This window comes from Microtus ochrogaster, chromosome 1 (genome assembly GCF_000317375.1).
Source record: "Microtus ochrogaster isolate Prairie Vole_2 chromosome 1, MicOch1.0, whole genome shotgun sequence".
NCBI lineage: Eukaryota > Metazoa > Chordata > Mammalia > Rodentia > Cricetidae > Microtus > Microtus ochrogaster.
In genome coordinates, this window is record NC_022009.1 from 63,149,334 (window position 1) to 63,175,462 (window position 26,129).

General features: G+C 39.5%; 1 protein-coding gene across 1 annotated transcript in view; it reads right to left on the minus strand.

The window, feature by feature from the left end:
* LOC106143747 (EGF-like and EMI domain-containing protein 1) overlaps nt 1–26,129 on the minus strand; it is a 649,376-nt gene that overhangs the window by 573,078 nt on the left and 50,169 nt on the right. Inside the window, exons 2-4 of the mRNA XM_026782051.1 lie at nt 11,318–11,452; nt 8,518–8,627; nt 6,810–6,914 (exon numbers count right to left, since the gene is read on the minus strand). Of these exons, the coding sequence (XP_026637852.1) occupies nt 6,810–6,914; nt 8,518–8,627; nt 11,318–11,452 (350 nt within the window). The remainder of the gene's footprint in view (nt 1–6,809; nt 6,915–8,517; nt 8,628–11,317; nt 11,453–26,129) is intronic.

A 26,129-nucleotide genomic window follows, 5' to 3' on the forward strand; every position in this document is an offset into this window, starting at 1 on the left:
GGGACCATTTGGATCTTTAAAAGGTGACTCTGAATCTGCTCTGGTGAACGAACCAACATATCCACGTGTGTGTAATCAATTGAGACTTGCTGGGTTAGTGGATTGTCTAGTTTAGTGGGTAATCTCTCATACTCTGTGTCTCTACACATGATGCTCTGTGCTTTCTGCAAGTGTGGTCATCACCAGACTTGGACCCGCACTCTTGAGATGGAACCGTGGTCCAAAGTAAATTCGTTTTTTATTTTGATAATTTACCCAATCAACTAGTATGGTGTTTTGAGCAACAGAAAGCATTTTAAGATCTGGGTTATCGGTAAAATAAGAATACTAATGACACAGAATTGTGAGCATTTTCAACAAACACAGATGTATAAAGCATGCAGCACAGCTCACAAAAACATGGCTCCTGGGTTACCCATCATTGTCATTATTGTCAGCTTTCATCATGTTCTACTTCACAGTAATTACACCCTGTGGACGCAAACAGCCCTGGATGGTGCTGTGCATTCTCCTCTGAGACTGTCATATTTGCAAACATCAAGTAATTACAATGCAGTCTCTTTTCAACTATGGCTTGTGATTGCTAACAATGGCTATGGAATGTACACCTACAAGCGTGCATCAGCAACATTCTTCTAAAGCTTTGATATCCAAATCCATGCTAGGGTAGAAAGTCCCATGCATGGAGTCCAAACAGTAGGCTATTCTTTTCTTTGGCACAAGGAAGAACATCAAATCTTAGTTTACTGTCCTCAGAAACAGTTTAACCAGTTCCAATAGCATGCATGCCCATAGATAGCAGTGTTGCCACGCCTTTGTCTAGTTATGGGATGAAGACTCTGGTGACTTCAGTGCAGATAAGTTCATCCCTTGCTGAGAGCTTAGGGCTCTAATACAAGGCATCTTTTACGTGACAGACACAATAAGCACAGATTTTAACTAGTGTAAGCTGCTAGCTCGTGTTAGGATTGTGTATCAATTTATCTCCAAGATATAACTGTCATTGCTTCATTTTGTAGCGTCTGCTAGCAATGTTCCCTTAAGTGTGGCATTTTCAAGTGTTTTCAATTAATGATTTTTCCATTCTTTTCCAAAAATTACCTTCCCAGACTGATTTTATAACTCAATTAAAATAAGCCACCCACTTGCCTTAGCAGGATTTGCTCTTTGTAACCCCCTACCACTTTTCTCACTTTCACTGCTCTAGCAGGCCAACTACTGAACTGAAGCAGAAGATGAAGGGGAAATGCTTGCTGAATTTCCCATGCTGCTTTGCAAAGCTGCTGCAATGAAACACCACAAACTGAATTGCTTAAGAAAAAAAAAAGGTTCTATTTCTTCAGATTTTACTTTATAAAATTAGGAAAATAATGCCATGTGTAGACAGCATGAGGATTAAGTGAAAATGTATTTCACACATGTGGCATATGACTGACTCAAGCCTTGGGGTTAGAACTGGGAGATCCACCTATTGCCTCCTGAGGGTTATGAAGGTAAGTCTCTCTGTTACCTCTCACCTTGCTTCTGGACATTTTTGGAATTCGGTATTTCTTGGCATATACAACCATTGCTTTGATTGGTCTTCATTTTCTTATGATGGTCTCCCTTTGTGCATGCATCTATATTCAAAGGTTCCCATTTTATAAGGGTATCAGTCATACTAGATTTGATATGAACTCATTTTGCTTATTATATCTGTAGCAAGCCTATATCAAAATAGGTTCACATTGTAAAGTACTTGGATTTAGGACTTTAATATAAAAAATGTGGCAACAGGGAACATAATTCAAACTATATAACATTGCTCAAATAAATAGTGTTCTTAAGAGAATTTCAACTGAAGAAAACCCCTGAGTCCAGCGTTCTATTATACACAGTCAATACAGTTCCTTGGCTGGAACCTGCCTCGTGGTCAGCTGTGACTCAGTCTCCTCTGAGATTTGCTCAGATTCCCTAGTGTGAGAAGCAAGGCAACTGGAGCCTTTCCTTCTCTGATGAGAGCTCCCCGTCTAGGGTCCTCAGGGCATCTATGGCAAAGAGAAGTGGTACAGCTTGGGTGATGCTTTTCAGCCTATAAATCACACATGTGATCCCTTCAGCCACTCACAAATAACAAGCTGACACACAGCACACAGCCACACTGAACATTGTCAGAAGGGCATCCCAGCTTCCAGGTTAAGCTAACAGGTTCTGAGGCCAGAACATTGTATGTGTAGATCTCATGTATCCTACATCCTCGCTATTTGCTCATAGAGCAGCCAGTATGACTCCATAGTACATAAAGGTGAGGTGAGAATACTTACTCATAGCCTTTAGATCACTGGTAATTTAATGTATATGAGATTCTGGAAATACTGTGGGAACACTGTTGAAACTCAGGAAGGCTGAAGTTTTTATTTATATCTTTAGAAATTAAAATACTGAGGCTGGAATTAGAAGCACCTTTTCCAAGACAGCATAGATAGTCAATGGGGAGGCCCAATCTCAGCCTCAAACCGCCTGAAAACTTGACAGACATTATTTTTAAAAACTTCTTATTTTTTATATACATCTAAACACCACATTTAAAGGTGATACAAACATTTGTGGATTCTTCCATAAGTACAAGGAAATGGAGAAGCAACAAATGACGCTGCAGGTTCAAGATAGCCCAACTTGGGCTGGAGAGTTGGCTCCGCCATTAAGAGTGCTAAGTGCATAATCTCAAGGGTGGGAATTCAGATCTCAGCACATGAGGAATAATCCAGGCCTCCCATACAAGCTATTAACCAATTGTGAGAGGGACTGAGACAGGAGCAGTGCTGGGACTTGCTGACTTCAAGCATAGATAAGAAGAAGGGAGCACCAGGTCCAGGGAGAGACACTACTTCAAGTAAATAAAGGGAAAAAGACAAAGAAAGATGTCAGATGCCCTTTTCTGGCCTTTGTATGTTCACACGCATGTGCACTAACACACAAATGCACATGGTGAGGAGATGTAGATAGATGATAGCTAGACAGACAGACAGACAGACAGACAGACAGACAGATCCTCAACCACAGGACTATATTATTCAGTAACTGAATTTGGCAACAGAGTTATGAAGAATTCTATCAATTAACCCTCTATGTATAAAGTCTGAAAAACACCAGGTTTGGTTATAGGCTAATGGCATGATTTGGCCACTTATTATGCAACACTCTACAGCCAAAAGAATTGTTGTTGTTTCCCAGTATCTACTACGTATCTTATGTCTGTGGAAAATATGCTAACATTTCTACCAAATTTCATAGGAATATTTTATACATCTCAAAGAACTGGCTGTATTTTGTACTTACAGGCATCTTTGAGAAACTTCTCCTCCCCTCTTGGTATGGCATGATGAACACATTCCTCTTTCTCTTAGGACACAACCATATCCCATCATGGCAATGGTGAGTGGCAGTATAATCATAGAACTTCTGGACTCTATCTCCCACCAGACTAAAAGGAAACCATTTGTTTTCACATCTGAGGTATTAGTGCACAGTCTGTTAGATAAATATTTACCAAGTGGGAGACTTGATGGAGGGCTGATTGACTGGCAGAGAGAATGAGCAAATGCATGCCTAACAAATAAGAAGCCGAGACGCCTACCGTTAGCCACACTGACATTTTGCTTGACTTCTGACCCAGAGGAAAGGAAGGGAGGTAGTAATGTGGGAATGAGGTGTGACTTTGTGTGTGAAGTTAATCAGTGCATGTAACTCCCAGCTCTCTCTGAAGCCATAATATTTCAGAAAAGAGGAAACTTCACTACCAGCTATCTAGTTTGATTTGCATGTGTTCAAACCTTCAAAGTATTCCTTTTGATTTCTTTAATCAATAGTTATTTCAGAAAGCTTTTCATTACTTCCTAATTGTCAAAATTCATTTTTTTCATTCACCTTATGAGAGCCTGATTTTTTTAAATGAGTTAGGTACATCAGCAATTTTAGAATCATTGTTAACATCAAGTGTTGCTCTTACTTATTAGCACGGTCCCACTCTCCCTAGTCTTTTCTCCACCTTAAGAAGGCCAAATGGCTTATTTTCACCAAATGGCTTATTTTCACCAAATGGCTTATTTTCACCAAATGGCTTATTTTCACGTTCTCTCTTCCCACACACATTGGTAGCACCAACTTTACTCCAGGTGACAAACTCATTTACAGTGACCCTGATGATCTGAGACAAGCATCACATCTTTGGCTCTGAAGGAAGATGTGAGGATTCTATTAAAAGTAAACATCAAAAGAGATGCCCTATCATATGACAAAAGAATTTGTTCAACTATATTCACAGAAGTATTATTTGTAATAGCCAGAACCTGGAAACAACCTAGATGTCCTTCAATGGAAGAATGGATGAAGAAAGCATGGGATATATACACAAAATTTGGAATAAATGTTTATCATTATCACTCAATAGTTTGTTTTTGTTTTGCTTTGCTTTGCTTTTTTGAAGCAGGGTTTCTCTGTAACTTTGGAACTATTCCAGAACTAGCTCTTGTAGACCAGGCTGGCCTTGAACTCACGGAGATCAGCCTGCCTCTGCCTCCCGAGTGCTGGGATTAAAGGTGTGAGCCTCCACCACTCGACTCAATAATCAGTTAAAAATGTGTGTTCCACTGATGTAATAGACTACCTTATAGCTGTGTATGATTCAGTATGTTTAGGGAAAGACATAAAAAGGTTTCAATGGCAGGCAACAAAGGAAGAACACATTAGATGGGATAAAACAGAAGGATGTTCATTAAAAAAAAATCTGTGTCTAATATGGTCTCATATGTACACACTTTTCATACCTGTGTGAACATAAACAAATATGATGGGATGTCCATCATGGTTATCTGCAGGCAGCAGCAGTCCTGTATAGTTTTAGTTTGCTATATCATATAGACTGGGATTTTATAATAATTAGAATTTGTTAACGTTTTATCATTTGAGTGATTTTTATATACAATTTCAAACATAGTGTTCAATTTATTTTACTGACATATGTGTATATATATATATATATGGGAGGGGGCAGATATCATGCATAAGAACTCTAGCCCCTAGAGAAGCGTTAGGTTAGGGGCCTGCCTCTCCAGGCTACAGTCAGCCTGCTTAGTGGGCTTTGTCCTGTGAGCTACACTTTACAAACAGCTTTTACAATCTGAACTTCTCATCCTTTAGAATTCAGTTAGTGTAATTTCCTCTTCATTGGGTTCTCCTCCTGTTTCTCAACTGCTTGATTTCCTAGAAAGTCTTCAGAATTTCTCCATTAAACCCACCTAGTTTATATAGTAAAGGTGCCTCATTTTGATGAGGGAAATCCAGTCCCAAGTAGACGTCTAAACACCTACTCTCCACGAATGAACCCCTTAGGGTTGTCAATTTTTTTTAAATTCAACAAGAGTCCTATCGTGGGAGAGGAACCAGTGTTAGAGTCTAAGGGAAGCATGTCTGGACAGCAGTGCTGGCAGGGGCAGCAGGGAGTCCTGACGGGTATTGTGTATGTTGGTGTTATCCTGTGACTCTGGAGACTTCGTGGTAACAAGACAAGCTTGTGCAAAAGGCAATCTTTCTACTACAAAAATGAAAAATTTGACACTTGAATTTCAGAGAGCACATTAATTATTTTGGTGTATGGCAGTTGGCAAGTTGGAATAATCAAAATATTCAAGTACCAGTGTAAAAGATAAAGAATAAATTAATCCAAGTATAAATGAGCTACTATCTTTACCATGTCTCTTTTATTATCTTTGCATTCTGCAGTCTGATGTCCTGAAATATTTGCTCCACAAAACAATGCATTCATAAATAAATAATAAAGGTTTTTAAAGAAAACCTCTTGAACCAATAACATCTGTAATTCCCCATCACAATTATGAGCAAAAATAAGGAAGCCTTTAGTATCTTCTATTTTATTCAAAGACAAATAATTTGTTACCATGGATCCACATGTGGCTTTGTTATTTTTGTTGTTTCGAAAGCATTGGAAATTGTAAAGATAAATGCTATGCTCAGAGCCTCCATGGATCCCTGTTTCCAAGTGTAAGATCGCTCAATGTCGACTTTGTTTTAATTCATTTATTTCTCGAAAGGCAACCCAGGAAAAACTTTGGGAATTAATTTACGGGAACATCTTTGAAGTGGCCCATGGGAGATGGGAGCACTGTTCTTAATCCCAAGTGAGGAAGAGAAAGGGCACAAGTGGTGGACCTCAGAAACTTTGTGCTTTTCCCTTCAGAAATCTGAGCGGTAGACACAAGAAAGCACACATACCATCTGCTTTAGGTGAGGTTTCATTCTGCAGGAAAGGTTAAATCATTGGTCATTCCGAAAACTTTCCACACAAGAAAATCTTATACATACATATCCAGTGAGGGTTGAAGCCCTGAGAGTAACTCAAGCCTTATGAGTTTCAGGTTTTGTGATTTTTTTTTTAAGGTAACAGGTAAAGGATCAGTCAAGTTCATGCTGATTGCATTTTGCTCATTTATAGAGCCCAGAGATCTCACAGAGTATCATACCATAGCAGTAATTTCAAGCCATCCTCCATGAGAGACTTAACATCAGACCCTTTCTTTAAAAAGTAGAACATCTTGTTCTTACAAGACCCTTTGAATGCCTAGAGCAACAATTTACAACTCAGCTACAGAGCATATTTTAAGATGCATATTACATTGTGGTTCTGGATTTCTGCTTAATGGCTCATATTCGGTGTTTACCAATTTCCAGACAAAGTAATCCACCATGAGACTACCAGGACACAACAGCAAACAGTGTTGAATTGTGACAGAATGGTTCTGCTGGTGACTTACCATATTGACAGTGGGGTCCCTGAAACCCTCGTGAGCAGAGGCACCGTTGATCATCCCCATCCGAGCACTGCCTTCCACTAAAATGGGTTCCCAGAGAAGCCACAGCTAAAAGGAGTGTTTGAAGGAAGAATAGGTAGGGTCGAAAGAAAGAAAGGAAATCATCAGTTTAAGTAGGCATCTTACAGTTAATATAACATGATCTTGAAATTTCCACTGCCCCCCCCTTACACAGGAGGGTTATAGAAAAAAATTACTATTACTAGACAAGGACTGACTATTAGAAGTCTTGCAGAATTATCTGTAGAAACTCTTCTGTAAATTTCTCAAACACACAGATTCTGAGAGCCCCTCTAGATGTACTTAATACAAATCTACGCTTTAACAAGACACTAGGTCAATTGTGTTCACATCGAGACAGAAGTATCGGTAGAAAGAAACTACGTGGATAAGGTGACTGTGTGGTCAAAATGATCTTTAAAACAACAACAACAATCAAACAAAATGCTAATATTTAACCAGAGGCAAAGAACTCGGGTAGCTGTTAAATAATAAATATGAGTTCTTTAGCTTAGAGCTGTCTGTTTTCTGTCCTTTATAACACAGTTCTGACGGTATTGTGGAAAGATCTTTTCTATGATCTTAAACCAACCAGCCATGGTGACCTGAGTGGAAACACACTCTTGCCACTATACTTGACACTATACCTGCTTAATATAGGAAGCCCACAACAAAACTTCTCCAATGTATTTTAAGAGCAGTCAGCTCACAGGGAAAGGAGGCAGGATGCTGGCCAACTCTGTAAGGTGCATAGAGGCAGGAGATGAACTGTGCTATGATGCTGCACTGATTAGACTCACAGATGCAATCTGAGGAACTCCCCAATCGCCATAGCCACATGATGCAGGTAAAGGGCTCACTAAAGGGAACCATTTCTCACAGCCCGGTGAGCTGTGCAATGCCACCAGTTCTCTGCCTGAGTGCTGTCAAACACCAGACTCCGAGGCTTCTGAAATCCCATCACCTGAGGCTCGGAAACAGAGTGCAGACCTCATCTTAAATAGCAAGCTGCCTCCAAAGCTCTGCAATTAATCATGACAAGCCCACGTTGAGAAATCCCATCTAGATTTAGTACCGTGATTTCCCTCTGGACTTTTGAATCAACTATGGATTACAAAGTTGATGATATAGGAAAGGGGAAGGTAGCGAAGTGGGATGGACATCAAGGAGAGCCTCCCTGCCTTTAAATAGCCTGTCCTCTAAGTAGGCAGAATATACAGGAGCTTTCATTGGTCCTGACCTGCAACCCATCATGAAAATGGTTCACGAAAAGGCTTTTTATGCCCATTTCCCCCCACGTCACTCCTGAGTCCTTAGTCTAGAGCAGTGGCCCTCAACCTATAGGTTGCAACCCTTCACAGGGGTCATCTAAGATCTCCAGAAAACACAGATACTACATTACAATCCATAACAGCAGCAAAGTTACAGTTATGAAGTAGTAATGAAGGTGATTTTATGGTCGGGGTCACCACAACATGAGGAACGATATAAAGGACCACAGCCACAGCATTAGGAAGACTAAGGACCACTGGTGTCAAGCAATGCTCTGAATTTGCAGTGCTTCTTAAAATGCCGAAGCACGATAGGCATCCTGTGGAGGAGGCAAAAGCATTCCCTGTTGCAGAACCTGGCAGGAAGAATTACAACTTACAGGAGAGGCAGCCTGGCTCATCATCCCATCGGCTCCAACCGGGGCAGCATCTGAAGACTGTCTGGTGTTCTGTGGTATACACCTGCCTGTAGACGGTGTAGTAGCGGGTCCTATGGCACACAGGATAATAATCAGGAAACGTATCATGCCTCTGATGGCAAAATTATCATTTCAAGGTTATAAGAATTTCTCCCTTAGATTCAAATTCTGTTACATATACTGGGAGACAGATAAGACATGGGATGGCTAGCTATGGGTGCACTTTGCATATAGCATACAACTACTACACCACACATGCAATCAGCATAAGTTTTAGGTATGCGTTGTGGAAGATTAAGAAGCATATAAGTGAGCTGAAGAGTTCTTGCAGAGGATTTCCTGCAGCTTATAACTGCCTGTAACTCCAGCTCCCGGGGATCTGACACTCTCTTCTGGCCTCTGCAGACACTGCATTCAGATGCACAAACACACACACACACACACACACACACACACACACACACACACTTAAAAATAAGACAAAAATCTTTAAAGTATAAGTACAAAGTCAAAAGTTTCTTTGGGATGAAGCAAGTACAGTAGGAGATGATGTCAAAGACCTCTCAGTGAGGAAGGACCAGAGCCTACCAGTGATGACCTGTCAGCTGACTGCTGTATCACCCATCTCAAAGCATGCTGACTTCCTTTCTATCAAACCAAATTCCTGTATATGCTTTATCCCTGAAGTTCTAGCTCATTCTTTCCCCTTCATGTACCTTGTCCCATATCCTAGCCCAAATCCTTCATTATTCAATGCCAACTTCTATTTCCACTTCCTCCAGATTCTCTCCTCTCTACGTCAACCCTCTTTATTACTAGAGAGTTTATTGGCTTCAGCATTGTTTATCACATTTAATTATTCAACATCTTGAAATACAACCGAGAACTTCTGTGTATATCTTTCCAATCAGGATATGACTAGATGTATATACAAACAGAAAAGGGTATGTTTGGCAAGACATCAATTATTTTTTTACATTGCTACCCCTCAAAACCAGTGCCACAAACAGAGCTGTTAAACTAGTGAGCTCTTGAGGATAAACATGTGAAGCCCATGACACTTAGTCATGTTTGTTCTTCCCACATCTGCACGGCTGAAGATAAACATGTGAAGTCTCTGACACTTAGTCATGTTTGTTCTTCCCACAACTACATGGCTGAGGATAAACATGTGAAGCTTGTGACATGTAGTCATGTTTGTGTCTCCCACATCTAAGCCTCTACACGGCTGAGGATTTTCTTTGGGTCAGATTACTATCTACAACAATTAAACCATTGGGACAATATAGAAAATTTAAATGAAAAACCCTTTTCAAAAATGATTTCCAGGACTGGAGAAATGCCTTAATTGATGAAGGGCTTCCCCTCCAATCCAGTGACCCCAGTCCAATCTCTAGAATATGCATGAAGACTGGACTCAATAGTTCAGATGTTTATGATGACAGCCTCCCAGGGAGTTAATGGGAGGCATACACAGGAGATCTAGAGCATCACTGGGCAGCTGAGTCAGTAGTGAGCATGAGAGACTTGTCTCAAACAACATGGATGGCAAGAAGCAACGCCACACACACACACATTCCTCTAATCAATAAATCTTATATACTACAAGTATGTCTACATAGACACACACATTCATCTAATCAATAAATTGTATATACTAGAAGCATGTTTCCTGCCTAGGTTTTGTGATAAATTCACTGCTACTGGTTTGTATCAACACACATATTGAGTTATGCTACATGTGTAAACTGTTTTCAGTACTCTTCGTGCTATCCATGCATGCCATCATTTTCCAGCTTTGCACACTAAAATACAGAGAAATATTGAATTTAACTTAAAGCCATGAAATAAGTGATAATTAGGAAAACTTTTCTGATTTAACTGACATTTATATATTCTCAATTTAAAACAACACCCCAAAGAGTACTAGTCTAAAGGATAAATTGTATCTGTATGCATATGTACACAATATAGTATGTAGCTGTAAATCATTTAGTCATGTATTATAACTGTCACCATGGTTGTACAATGGCAAGGTGAGTTATTTATAAACACCCTAACTTTTCACTGATGATAGTAGTATTAATAAAATTCATTAACCTAAAACCATAATTTATTGTTAAGATTTATCATAAATTTAGATTCATTTGAATCATTTTCATAAAATCCAACCCAATACCCAATAGCAAACACTTCTATCAAGAGGCTCTTAGATGTTTTGTGAAACTATTTCAAAACTTTAAAAAAAAAATGATGAAGCCTGGAGTCTTAGAAAGCATTGTGGACACTTGCTTTTCTCTCTTCTTACAGCCTGCTGGGTTGATCCTAACTCAAAGGCCATGAGAAAGTTAAAGAATCTGTGGGTTTCAAAGTGCTCCAGAGTGACAAGGGCAGGTCAGATGCTGCTTCCCAGCTGTAGAAAGCCTGGATCAAGTCGAGCTAAATTTAGCAAACCAACACAATATTCCTTGTTTCTGCCATCTTTCTGATCTTTAGCTTTCAATGATATATCTTATCCTGAGGTAAAATTAGTGTCTATAACCAAAAATAGTTCACACGTAAGCAAGGTCTAACATAAGTGTCCATCCCGTTGCTGAAGGAAGCCATCTATGTAACTGTGAATGTTTTTGGTAAGTCTGCCTTTGCCCTTTACCTAGTTACCCAACCAACTACAGTTCATGGGAAAAGGCATTTAGGAATAGGTGGGTGAAGCTTCTTGTTTCGAGTTTTAGTAGTTACATGAGTAAGGACATCACCTTACCTTCTTTCATAAGCCACACACCACCGTGGGCCTGTGCAGCCTTGTTTCCAGAACTTGACGGTGTCTATGAAAGCTTGGGTGCATGGGCGTGACAGTCTTACCACCACCAGCTGTTCCTCCTTGCAGACATTTGGCTTTCACAAAGAGAGAAATGCGCAGTTACACAAGAAGAAACAAGCAGGTTTCTGTAAGAAGCATGAGTGCTAATTCATCCATTTTCCACAACACATTTGTAATGGTATAGAAAAACATATACAGAAAGTAACAGGCAAAAACGTAGGCAATGTTTGGAGGAGTTCAGTCTCCATGACAGTATACAATTACCATGTGTCAATTAAGGTACAGATAGTCTACAATCTGGGGCCAGGAAAAAAGAAAACTGGAATTGATCTTAAAGACCAAAAAAACTTTTAGAGATATTCTAGTTGTTATATTCCAATTGATTAAGATGATTGAGTTGAACATTAAGTGCTGAACTCTTTTACAGCCAAAATTTAGAAAGAAACAGAATGTCAGGATTCTCAAAACCCATGAAGAAAAAGCAAGCCAATTCATTAAAGAACTTTAGTCTTTCCTGGAAATCAATCTCTGAGCAATATTCTGCATCTGTATGTTTAATTTGATTTCATATGTAATATGATGCTTGTTTAAACACAAATAAATTTCAATCTCCCTATCTGAGTTTGCTTCCTGCTTCTGTGGTAAAACACTAACCTAAAGCAACTTGAGAAGGAAAGGGTTTATTTAGATTACAGTCCATCACTGAGGGAAGCCGGAGCAAGAACCCAAGGCTGGGACCTGGAGGCAGGAAGTGAAACCCTGGCTCACTTCCTGCTTCCATTCAGTCTGCCCTCCTGCACAGAACCATCAGCCTCCAGTGAGCTCCACCTTCCTCCATCAATCAATGTGCTGGAGGCGATTTCTCAACTTGAGGTTCCATTTTCCCAGGTGTGTCAAACTGTTAATGAAGAACAAATGTTACACCACCCCATTAAAGGGCAATTGCCTTAAAGAAGGTTAATCCAGATTCATAGGCACACTTGCTGTGTACCTATACACTGATAACCCACCTAGAGTACCAATAATATTTAGAATCCTTTGTGATTTTTAAGAATGCTTTTGGTGACTGATGTGGGATTTCCCTCTGTGATTTTCTGCTGTGAATATGTTTTATTACCATTGGTTGAAAAAGAAGCTGCTTTGGCCTATGGCAGGGCAGAATATAGCTAGGCAGGAAAACTAAACTGAATGGAGGGAGAAGGAAGGTGGAGTCAGGCAGATGCAATGTCACTGGCAAAGAAGACAGATGCCAGAAACTTACAGGTAGGCCATAGCCTCATGGTGAAACATAGATTAAGGGAAATGGGTAATTTTAAGCTGTAAGAGCTAGCTAAAAGTATGCCTAAACTATTAGTCAAACATTGATGTAATTATTATAGTTTCTGTGATTATTTGGGTCTGGGAAATGAATGAGCAGTCTCAGTCTCCAGGTGAGAAACTATTTACTAGCTCAGTGCAGTCTTCATTTAGAGTAATACTAATGACAGCTGCCAGTTAGGCAAGTCAGTCTTGCTTTTCATGCCTGCAGTGTCATTTACAGGCTCCATACCGGCACAAGCTAAGGATGCAGAAGAGTATCCAACCGTGGTGTTCCTTTCTTTGGGAAGCTGACATTCTGACTTAGTCTTTCCTACTCATAATCTCAGAGCCTTTGAAGATGGTCTTAGTTAACTCAACTCACAGTCAGCAAACAGTACAACGTGAACTCTATTTAAGTTGCTGCAGGAATGTCCGAAAAATTTCTGTGAACTTTCCTAGGAGCACAGAATTAATGTCGAAATGTATGCCCACACATAACTCAATGACATCACCCTAGTTGGCCACAGCTTCCATTTTTCTCACTGCTTTCTGTGGCTCTAAGTCTTGCCAATTGATTTCTCTTACAGCCCATTTCTCACACACATGTACATTTCTAAAAGGTGATTGTTTAGATTTGTAATTGCCAATTTCGCCTAAATGCTGTAAGGATACGGAATTTCATTTATGAGTTTGCATAGCCCATTTTAATATTTAAAATAAATACAATAATAGCAAAGTAACTATAAAAATTTAACCTAAAATATGCAGTCATGAAATCATCAAGAATTGGACAGCAAGACTAAAGAAACTTTTAGTTTTTAAGAATCTGCTATTATAGAAAATAAAAGCATGTTTGTATATTATATGTATATATGTGTTAGTTTAATATATTTGTGTCTCTACATACATTGGCACACATATATAGAGACACGAATATATTAATATGTATACATGAACAAAAATACATCTTTATTCAGTCTTATGTGATTTTTGTGAGCCAAGCAGCCCAAAAAGGTCGTTTATTTTGTTATCAACAAGTATAATATATTGCACAAGATCCCACATTGAATTCCAATGTACAATCTCTTCATCTATCTGTCCAACAATCCACTCACTCAAAAATTACTTATTGTATACCTATACACATAACATATTGTTTCAGAAGCATTCCACAAACACAATTTTGGGTATAAGTCTTCTATCATAAAGCACTGACCAGGAAGTGATGAACTGATACACAGAAGGACTAGCCAGTAAAGGGTACAGCATCAAAACACTCAACAGTATAGATAAACTGCCCTTAAAGATAATTAGGGAGCCACGCTAATTCCTCTCAGAGCTTGGTTGAGGGCAACTCCTTCTTAATATTTCAAGCCATAGCATAAATGAGACAGATCCAGCTTTTAGAAATTATATCAGCTGTCCAGTTAGACTTAAATTGGTAAAAGAAAGGGTTTTCCCCAACATGTCCTAGAGTCTGGCAATACTAATTTCTAACTAAATCATTTGCTTGTCTAAGATTACCTGTTACCATCTAAAATATAAGTCACCAACTTCAGACTAAATCAAATCATCATTATTATCATCATTATTTAAGGTACCTCCTCCATCCCTAGCAGAATCCCAGCATCCTTTCCTATGGGATAATGCTCTTTTACACTTCAAATATTTATCTTTCTTATTGGTTTAATAAAACACTGATTGGCCAGTAGCCAGGCAGCAAGTATTGGTGAGGTAACCAAAATAGGAGAATTCTGGGTAGAGGATCTGGTAGGCTTTGTTTGCCAGGGGTGAGCAGAAGCGTGGCTCCTTTAAGAGATGCTTCCTGAGTCAGTGTTAGCAACAAAAACCTCATAACTCTTTTAAGAGGCCCTGCCACAGAACACTTAAATGGTATTTATAAGCAGCCACTGGTATGCTTGTTGATGGTGGCATGGACCTAGAAACTTCACTGAGCCATAGTTTTAGTCCCAGTAATAACACTTAGTAAATTAAAGACTGATGTGGTCAGAACAAGTATATACAGTAAAGACAGATTCAGAAAAAAAAATTCTAAATGCTTTAGAATGTCTTTAAAATATACATAGGCTTGGGAAAGAAAAGAAAAAAAGGATAAAGTTGCCAGGCGGTGGTGGCACAAGCCTTTAATCCCAGCACTCGGGAGGCAGAGGCAGGCGGATCTCTGTGAGTTCGAGACCAGCCTGGTCTACAAGAGCTAGTTCCAGGACAGGCTCCAAAACCAGAGAAATTCTGTATAGAAAAACCAAAAAAAAAAAAAAGATAAAGTCCTTAAACAAAGAAAGAAATTAGGAAATTAGTTGGGTGTGGTGGCACACAAATCCCAGCACTTGGGAGGCAGAGGCAGTTGGATATCTATGAGTTCAAAGGCATCCTAGTCTATGGAACAAGTTCCAGGACAGTCAAAGATACACAGAAAAACCCTGTCTCAAAAAAACCAAAAATTAAAAATAAAAGAAATAGGGTTTATAATAAATCCATGCAAAGATGGAAAATACACAGAGAATCTGGAAACTTGTGTGTAATTGCGTTGTCTTTGAATTGTTTGATTTTTGAGGCAGGAGCAACAGCTGCTAAAGGACATTTGATTATAAATGCTGCTGGGTTAATCCAACCTACATATTTTGAAAATGCCTTGTTTTCAAAATTTAAGTCAAAAGATATGTTACTTTAGAGACGAGGTTATGCTTTTGTTTCCACAAGAAATGAGAAGCTGCGGATTCATTCTGGGATAAGAAACATCATGTTTGATCAAAAAAGATCCCCTGCAAAGTCTCCAATAGGAGCAGATGGCCCAGGTAACCCAACATTTCAGAGCACCTCTGTTGCAGTTTCCTCTGAGTTCTATATCCAGAGTAGTCTCAAGACTATTAATGTAGTAGACCAAGTATCAGCCTTTCAGACTGCACCATCTTAGAAGGTCCTTAGAAAAGGAAAGAGACAGAAATGACAGTTTGTAGCATGCTGAAAGTTTGTTTTGAGACATTATTCTCCTTCATTATTCACTGGTTAACTCAGCACTGCCTCTGCCTAGCTCTGCCTGCACACGTTAGTGAGTCCTCAGGGAGCACCAACATGCCACTACTGGGCTCTCCATACATGCTCTGGTGTACCAAGAGACTTAACTTTCTTTCCAAGTGTCGTGGCTTATTATTATTATTATTATTATTATTATTATTATTTCTTGAAATATCTTATCTAGGTTTGACAGATGTCTCACAAAGTAGAACTTCCATATGCAGTCTAACAAATAACACTTTCATAAATTTTTAAATTCTTAAGTATATTTTTTACTCTGCTCTAAAATATTAACATTTTCAACTTAGTTCTATGGTAGTATAAAGAGGGCATTCAATAGGTTGTAACCAAATAAAGGACTGTATCATTTTGTCTTTAGGGGGATCCAGTGATCAAGATATAAATATCAGTTAGTGCAGAGAAAGGGTTTAGAACAGCACTTGACAGATAATCCGTGCTTAGCTATATATTAGGTGTAGGTTTTTATCACATTAATAACCTGAGGATAAATTTCTCAAAGAACCTACAATCTACAAAATTTAATTTTTACATCAGTACTAATTTGCCAGGCAGTGAAACAGATGAAAGTGGATAATGTGTCATTTTCTTTAAAAGAAAAACTTAAAATGACACTTCCTCATGAAAACACTAATTAAAATTAATAAAAAGGCACCACACTGCTGCTGCTGCATCTGACCCTAGGTCCGCTTAGGTATGCACGAGCCGGCACTCTTTAATATTGTGACATAATTGGGGGGCAGGCACTGCCTTTTCTGCTTCCTAAGCTGACAGGAGAGTGTTCTGGAGTCAACAGATAAGAGTGTAGTGATCTCCAGAGCACCTGAATAGCTGAGTATCCCAACGAGGGCATAGAAAGGATCTTCATGCTTCTGAAGTCTATTACTGTGTGCACTTTCTTCTTTGTTGGCATGAGCTGGATCTCTCTGCAGCTGCAAATTAATTTCCTCTACTCCCTAAATGAATTACACGTAACAGTTTCTAAAAATGACTACAGCCATGAAAGTCATTTTCACTTAATAACTAACTATTAATCTCGTATTTCTTGGTGTCACTTTAGTATGAAGTGCAAACAAAAATTATGCTAAACATTGCAAATTTATAGCAAGCACCAGCCATTGATCTATATTATTATAGACGTTTTATCACCAGAAGCAATCTAAACAAAACTCCATCAGATTGATGCTACAATTTGTATTTATTTCTCCCAGCACTAAATAGTTCTTCAATTTCAGAACCATCATTAATTTCTTATAAATGCAAATCTTTATTTCTTATTTTAATCTACAATGATTTCTCTAAGTCTTCAGAAGATTAGCTTTTACATAGAATATTCAAATAACCATTATAAATGAGATTTGGTATTCCCTGGGCTATCTATTAGCAATGATGCATAGATGACTTAAAAGGAATGGGTGGGTCCCCATTGACCCAGGATGTAATGGGCTTACAATGCACTTCTTCCTTTTCAATGATCACCTTACAATTCAAAATCAATTCATTTATAGGAGAAATTCAATATGTGTGACTATTTTCAAATTGCTTTGACAACCTCTGTAATCATCTAATTTTATTATGCATTCTTTGGGATTTCTGGGAAGATCTAAGTCATTGCACTGACATAATTAAACGAAAGCTATGGGAATCTATTTGCCTTACTTATGTGGCCACCTCAAACAAAGAACCTAGTGAATCTTATCCTGACCACTCAGCCTGTGCCAAGCTCCTTCTAGTTAATCCACCACAATTCAGTCTCTTAAATCCCTGTAGATATCTGTATGATTAAGGACTTCACTAGTGAAATTTCTACAGTACACATTGTTGCCCAGCCCTATTTGATCAAACAGAAGACAGCCATGCCATTTACAGAAGTCCAACTAACCATCGCTGTATCACATCTGTTGGACCTGTCGGCTGACTCCTCTCTGGTCTGTGCCCCCTGACTCCTCCCCTTCTCCTATGTTGAGAAGTTCTTTATGAAAACTGATTTATATTATCTGTTTTCTTTTCCTAAAGCATAACCCTTATAGCTAAGGCATGTTCAACACCGTGTCATTAACAGTAGCATCAGTTAGTTAGCTCAAACTTCATAGAAATCAAATGCTTTGAAGATACTGTGATGAAGAATTCATGAATTCTCTCTCCAAAATTTCTCTGATCTTATATGATGTATCAGCAATTCTGTTAGGGGCTTGTAGTATAGTCAACTACAAACTGTCCTTGAAGTTAATAAAAGAACACTCAGTTCTAGAAGAGGTTAAATGGTATCTTCATATTAGTATACAACTTGTACAGAATTGGTAATGTAAAACATGTGCTTACTCTTTATGAAGATGCTCCAGATTACGTAAACCCCCATTAGCCTTGAGATTTACTCTGACAAAAGGAGATATCTGTTTATCAAACACTATAAATTATTAAAGAAACAATGGCAAGAAGACATATGTGAGTGGTAAGACAGCCCACATTTTTTTGATGTGAAAAAATTAATATCGGTCAACTGTGCATTCTACTCCTAGCTCTCTGCAACTGAATGCAATCCCTATAAAAACTACAGGGACATTTTTCAGAAAATGGGTAAAATTCTAACATCCACAGGCAACCCAAAGAGAGCCAAAAAAAAATTAACAAACATCAAAAGTAGTTCAGGCAATGTTGAGCAAAATCAACAGAGCTAAAAAAATCACAATGCTTAACTTCAAGATGTGTTACAGAACTACAGTGATCAAGAGAAGTATGCACTCATAAAAGATATACAAAACCAAAGAACAAAGAACAAAGAGACCAGATACAAATTCAAGTGCTACAAGTCAGCTCATTTTCTGCAGGGATACTAAGAACACACAACAAAGAAAAAGTAATCTCTCCAATAGATGATGTTTAAAACAACTGGACATCCACATGCCCAAAACCACCTTTCAAATCTTAGTTCACAACATATATAGACATCAACACCAGACTGTTTTCAATATAACTTTAAACTACTGATCTGGGTCTCTGAGATGACTCGGGGTTTAAACCTGATGATCTAAGTTTAAACCTGGAACCCACAGGGTATGAGAAGAAAACCAACAAACTCCAATTGTCCTCCCTTTGACATATGTGAATTGTTACACACATGGATGCATGCACATAGGTCCACACATAATAAATAAATATAGTAGTAAACAATAGAGAAGCAAATATGAACCAATAGCACATCAACACAAAACCTCCTGCATAAGCTGGAAAGCAAGCAGGGATGGAGGGATGACTTATGAAACAAGGGAAGATTCTCAAAATACACATTTGATAAGGGGACAATAACTAAACTAAGGAGTAAACATAGTCCAAAAATAGCAAAGTTTATCTCACAGCATATATATATATATGAAGCTACCAGGACTTTTCTGCACTGATGGTGGGAGGGAAGCAAATAATACAGTGGAAACAATGGAAATTTAGACAAATAAATGGAATTAATGAGAAATCTACACAATACTTCAGGATTATTGACATAATACATTGTAAGTTTTCTTCCAACAAAAAATTTGAAAATGATAATTCCTATCTTATTTCTACTTAGTAATTGCAAAATATTTCCATATACCACTTTGTATAAAATAAATACACGAATTTCATATGTCGATTTAAAATGACTTTCAAATAAGAAGGTTTAAGCCTCAGGCGTCATGTATGCTGAAATCTGGGGAAAAGTCAGACAATTCCTCAGACCCAAAGGTATTGTACCATACATTGAGTGTACATAATTTGTACACAGTGAATCTACAAAAATCACTAACATGAGCTTTACTTGAAAGAGTCGAACAAATTAATACAACTTCTACTGTCCAATCTGGGTCAGAGATACTTCCTTCCAGGGAGCTGGATGCCTTCTATTAAATCTTTCTTGTACAGATTAAGCAGGCTCATCTTTCTTCAAAGATAAATGCCCTTACTCTTCGACATCATTTTGCTTATCAAAATTAAATGAATGCCAGTAATCTACAGTAATAATGTAATGCTTATATAAAGAGACACGGGATGGGAAAAATAGAGAAGGCTTGGAACTGCCCTTAATTACTGTGTGAGGTCATTTTTCTAATGCTGAGGAGTCCAGGGCAATGGCTCTTAACCTTCCTAGTGCTGTGACCCCTTAATACAGTTCCTTAAGTTGTAGTGACCCCCAACTATACAATTACTTTCATTGCTGCTTCATAACTGTAATTTTGCTAGTTATGAATCATAACTAAATATCTGTGTTTTTGCATAGTCTTAGAAGACCCCTGTGAGAGGGTCATTTGCCCCCCACAAGGTCATGACCCACAGGTTGAGAACCACTGATCTAGGGCTTAGATGAGACTCGTTTTAGAGACATATTTTATAATAAATGTTAATACTGAAAAAGTATTTGGGGAAATTATTTGTAATCTATCATGCCTATCCTTGAAAAGTCTTTTAAAAAATGAGCAGTTTGCAATCTCTCCCAGAAGTATGGGGTTCAACATAAGGATCTACTCCCTCACAGTTTTGGGGGGTTTTCTTCAAATCTACGGTTAAGATGGTCTCTTTAAGAAAAGACATGGAATTTCCTGAATAGGGCTCTCAAAGCTTGTTGGACATGCAGATCTAGCATCCCACCTATGGTGCATGGGATCAGAAATTCTAGAGACTAGGGGTCTAGGACTTTACCACTCTCCAGGTGACTCTAATGTGGGCTGCAGTTTGAAAATTATACCCTGCAGATCTACTGAAGACCGGCATATATACTTCTTCCACAGTGGTCATAACTGATCATGCCATCTTAACCTTGTCATCAAAATGTGGAAATGACAGAGAGACTATAGGGTACAAATAAAAGAACAAGATATGGTCTTAAGGATAGGCTGAGGGATTGTAGAAAGAGCCTCTGATACTCTGGGCAGGGATAGACCCTGCTGAGCAATGGTTTTCAACTTTAGCAAATGGCAGGAACAGGAATTGATATATTGTCAAGCCACCCAGGGTCTCAGGTCCCTGCCACTGTTTGAGAACTGCTCTTGACTTTGAGCCATGATTCAGCACTGTCTCAGGAGCTGTGTCAGCTATAGCAAGTGCATGCTTTATGCTTACAGATTGTTTGATGATGTCTGCCAGTTTAGACAAAGTAGATCTGTCTTTTGGACTTTTCAGAATGAAATAAAAATTTAAATTTACGGAAATTAGCTTTTTCTCTTGGGTTCACGCACATCTCCCTGGTGCCTTTCTCTCTGTTCCATTTTATATATCTTGTTCTTTGTGTTCTCGTGCTTTCTCTCTCTCTTTCTCCTGTCTTCCTGAGTGTCACCCCACAGTTGTGAACCCTGCCAACCTGAGTCTGACCTCTGGGGCAGACATGATGGGATGAAAGACCTGACTCCACAAGCTGTCCTGGGAACTTCAACATGTGTGTTACAGCATGCATGTTCCCCACACCATACATACACTTCATGCAAAAAAATTGCAAATAAAATGTAACTAAAGAAACTGAAAATGTGAATAGCCATTTCAGATACTCAACAACAAACATGGCTTGCCTTGCAGTGAGGATGCCTTGTGGTGAGGGTACCCATCCACTCTATTCTTCTCTACAGAAGGTGAGGAGATGCTACACATTGACCCAGGCTTTGTAGGACTGAAGTGTTGGCAGGAATTAGCTGCTGAGAAATCAAACTTCTAAATACAAAACCCTCATTCTATTGCTTTTGTTTGTTTGTTTGTTTTCCACAGTGCCATCCTGTATGGATTTTCTTTTATCCTCATAGATAGAATCGATAAAGCTTTGGGAAAGAGTCAGGCTAAGTTCATAGTGCCTTTACTGTCATGACTACAGGGTGGGTATCAGTACTGTGCTCAGCACTGCTTTCCATACGTGAGTATGTGCTGATGCCCTCTGGGGAGTCAAGAAAATATCTTTAATTCCTCTTACAGGGAAATTTCCTGATTTTTGCCAAGTATCTTCAAACTATGTTCAAAAGAAAAAGGAAGGATTAGAGAGAGAGGGAACAGAGAAACAGAAAGGGAGAAATTCATCAAGCCAAATTGTGTGTTCATGCACACATACGTATTAATTGCATGCACATATGAGCATGTTGGTGCATCATCTGTGGATGAATTTATGATTCTGTTCTTTATTTTGTTTAATGAGGGTCAAAGAATGAAAAGAGATGCTGCTCAAAGGTCAACCACTGAACAGTTTCTGGTGCTTCTTCTTTTTCCCCGTAACTGCTAAAAACAAAGAAAAAAACCTAGAAGTGGGATTTTTTTTTCTTTATAAAGTGTTCTGTATTTGCTGCCCATAGTGATCACCTCCTTTTCTGAATTCTTCACTCATGCCCAGTCTTTATCACAGCACCCAATTATATACTATTCTCAGATTTCCTGTCCTCTGCTACTTTCCTGTGTTTCTGTACCCTCTTTCCTCCAGTGCATGTTCTTCTAGGATAGAGATCGCACCTTAGCATCTTCCGTCATATCCAGCTGTCCTGGGATCTATAAATCACTATGTAAATAATTCTCCCTTCCTTTCAAGGTACACACATATTGCCTCTTCTACTGCAGCATAAGGACTCTGTGTGTCTGTTCTCAGAACAAGCCTTTCTGTCTATAGTTCTGTTCTCACTTAAAAATCAAAAACCAGTGTTAGATTCTCTCTGGGACTTCTCATCGTACCCACAGTGCTATTGGTACATCATAGGCACTCAATATTACCAGTTAGTTTGGATTTATTGAAAATGGAGCTATGATGGTTCCTCAACTATATACAACTAAGATTTTGGAAGGGGCAAGACTCAGGCAGATGAGGGAACTCAGCCTCCCTAGGGCACGGGGCAGGTGTTAGCTCTGTTGGGATCTGTTAAAAATTATTAGTGTTTCTGGTAAGTTTTACAAATTCCTATAATAGCCACTCTTAATGTTCCTTTTATTGTGAATAATCAAGATGTTGGGGACTGGGCAATTTGAGTCCTTAATTAACAGCATCTGGACTCTCCCTTGCTGCCCCTTTTGCCCTGAGCCAAAGAACAGTCAGTCAGACCCCCTTTGGCCAGCACCAACCTCTCTGAGTAATACAGGATGACGTAAAAAACCTTATGAAACACAGCTGATTGCTCAGGTTCCTGAAGGTGAAGGCTCAATCAGGGCTATTCCAATTTTTACCAGTCTTTTTTGCTGCGAACCTTGAGGAGCTTTAGTTAACCTTGCCACTATTTCCACTGAGGCCAGAGGAGGAGAAGTCTCCAGCACCCTAGCAGAGGAACTGTTGTAATTGGTGCTAAAGAGACAGTTCAAAGCTTGGTGCAGACACAAGCCTTGATTTTCATAGGAGGCCCTGACAAAGCCCTTTTCTGACTACGCGGCCGACCATTCAGGTATACAAAGTAGATTTTGCTGGCAGACTTGCTTCCTTGCTGCCTCCTCTCCTATCAAAACACTAGGCTCAAAAAAGGGGGTAGAGGGATCTAGGGAAATTAAGATAAGCCTGATAACCTGAGTTTGATTCCCATAACCCACACTGGTAGAAAGAGAGAACTGACTCCCCAAGCGGTACCCTGAGCTCCACAGTTGTGTCTCTGTGATGTTGGGAAGCTCCTCCCAGAGCCACCCCTCCCATTCCAGACCCCGCCCCTGAGAAAGCCCGCCATTGGCAGCTCCTTCCTTGGACCTGACCTGCAGGCTATTATGACCTGGCCCTTAGATCTGCCTCGTGCTTTGTGCTCTCCTGCTCTCTCTCTTTTTCTCCTGCCTTCCCGAGAGTCACCCCACAGCTTGCTTCGCTCTGCTCTGTTTACTAAATCTGGATCTATTCATTTGGTTTGGTTTGGCTTATTACTTCACTAGAGGAACCCCATAACCAGGGATCCAATACTTACCAGGCACATGTGAACCCCCTCCCCCCCACACACACACACAGGTAAAATAAATACATGTAAGAATTTTAATTTTAAAAAGCTTCCTTTGAGTGATCTTCTCTTGCTTGCTTTTAAGAGGGTGGACCGAGCAACAGAGAAGCAGCAAGAGGGACAGCTGAGCAAGCCAGGCAAACCACAAGTGCAAAAGGGCAGCCAGCTCCCTGGAAGCTGCAAGGAGACAGCTCAAAGTTCAGGAGAGCAGCCAGAGTGGAAACAAAGGGACCACAGAAGTAAACGGACCAGAGAGGTAAGGACAGGAGAGCTATGAAGAGCAGAGGAACAGCAGGGTTGGGTCAGGGGGAGAGTAACAGAGAACTGTCACGACCTTCAAGCCAAGGGTCCTTGGTACCCCAGTCCTGCTGTCAAGATGTGCAGACTTCTAATTCACAGCTGCAATGGCAGCTGCTGCCAAGGCTAAGCAAGCCTGGATTTCTAGGCATCCTCCAGAGCTAATGCTCCTGATACCCAGGGCCTACACTGGAGCTCTAACAGTGCAGGGTACCACGTGTTGCTGCTCTCATCTGCTTGCTGCTGTAGCCTGGCAATCAAAGGCAGAGGAACACGAACCTACCAAAGACCTGCACCGGAAAGGCTCCTTGGCTACCCAGTATTTCCATCTGAAACAACCAAAAGGATCAAACCCACCAAAGTGGGGGTGGTCAAGATATTCAGCCTACTTGCTCGTGAGTTTCTTTACCAGTAACAAATGTTGTAAAAGACATCATAGAAAGCACAAATTCAGGAGCAAGACAGCGGCTAGCTGAGATCAGAGTTGCCACGCTTGATTTTTCAGTGTTTTCTTTTTCAGATACTTGGCTGAGCAGCAAAATCCTAGCCTGGTCTGTAAAGTTATAATGGGACAAACAACATCCGAATGGGAAATTTAAACGATTATTTAAAACTTCTAAGTTCTATGCATCTTTTAATACATTGCCATTCTCCTTGCTCACTGACCTTAAAATAATTTCTGTCAACCATCTAGTAGAAGCAAAGATAGTTCTCTGCATCTACATATATATGCATGCCATTTATCCAAGTGGGCTTTGTTTCAAGACCCCAGTCAGATGTCGAAGGCCACAAGTAAAGTCAAATTCTACATGTATTATCTTTGTCCTTTGTATACATACCTATTATAGTTTCATTTTCTCTGCTCTGTACAGTACGAGGCTAACAAATAATGAGTGTTAAAATAATCATAGTAATGTACTATAATAAGCTTTATGAAGGCAAATATGGTCTCTCTCGGCATATCACTTTGTACTGAACTCAACATTTTTCTTCTTGCAGTGGCGAGACGATGCAGTACCTACCAACTGAGATGAAGACACGTGAGCGGTTAAGCAAATAATGCAATTCCAACCTACTGCATATGGGCTGCTTAGCCATTGGCAGCGCTGCAACACTGGAGCAGGCACACAGGGAGGCAGAAAATACTCTGTGGATGCGTTAGACAAAGATGGGGTTTGCTTCCAAGGTGGGGTGGAATGGGATAGTGTACAATTCCTTCACTGTTCTCTGAATGGAGCAGTTTTAAAAACATACCAAATTCTTAGTTCTGAATTTTCTGTTTCATATGTATGTTCTTTGGTGTGGTTGTGGATAACCGAATTGGTATCTTTAAAAATGATTTATTTTGCATTTTAATTATGTGTGTGTGCATATGTCTGTGTGTTGGCATGTACACCTGAATGCAGGTGCCTATCAAGGCGAAAAAGAAGTATGCTGCACCATTAATAAAGACTCCCAGAGAGAAATTGTGTTCAACCTGAAGATCCAAAAAGCAAGACAGACAGCCACTGGCTCTTACCTTGACCTCAGTCAGAAATGGCAATCCTGTCCCCCAGGAATCTCAGAATGACACTATGCCTGAGAGCTGATTCCTCCCATTTTATAATCCTCTCTAGGACTGGGATTAAAGGCATGTACCACCTGGTTTCTATGGCAACGAGTATGACCACTGAGATTGAAGGTGTGTGTTACCACTGCCTGGTATAAGGCTGACCAGTGTGGCTGTTTTACTCTCTAATCTTCAAGCAAGCTTTATTTATTAAAATAAAAGTGAAATGCCACTACAGGGGTATCAGATCCCCTAGAGATGAAATAAAGACTATTATGAGCTAACCAGTATGGATGCTAGAAATTGAACTCAAGTCTTCTGCAAGAGCAGTGAGTGCCCTTAACCACTGAGCCACCTCTCCAGCCTCCAAGATAGTGCCTACTTCAACGAATGGAGAAAACGATTAAACAATGTGTGCAGCCCAACTAATCAAACAATGCTAAATAAATTGTATTTATTGTGTTTCTTGTCACTGTGGTTATATATGTGTCTTTGTGACATTAGAAGCGGAAGTTCCTGGCTTTCTCTCATGGCTGATCCTCGGTGGGATTTGAGGGATCAGTAGTAGAATGGAAATCCCAGCGCCTTCAATGTCAGCGTTCACTTTTTCAGGAATTCATATTCTCTCTCTCTCTCTCTCTCTCTCTCTCTCTCT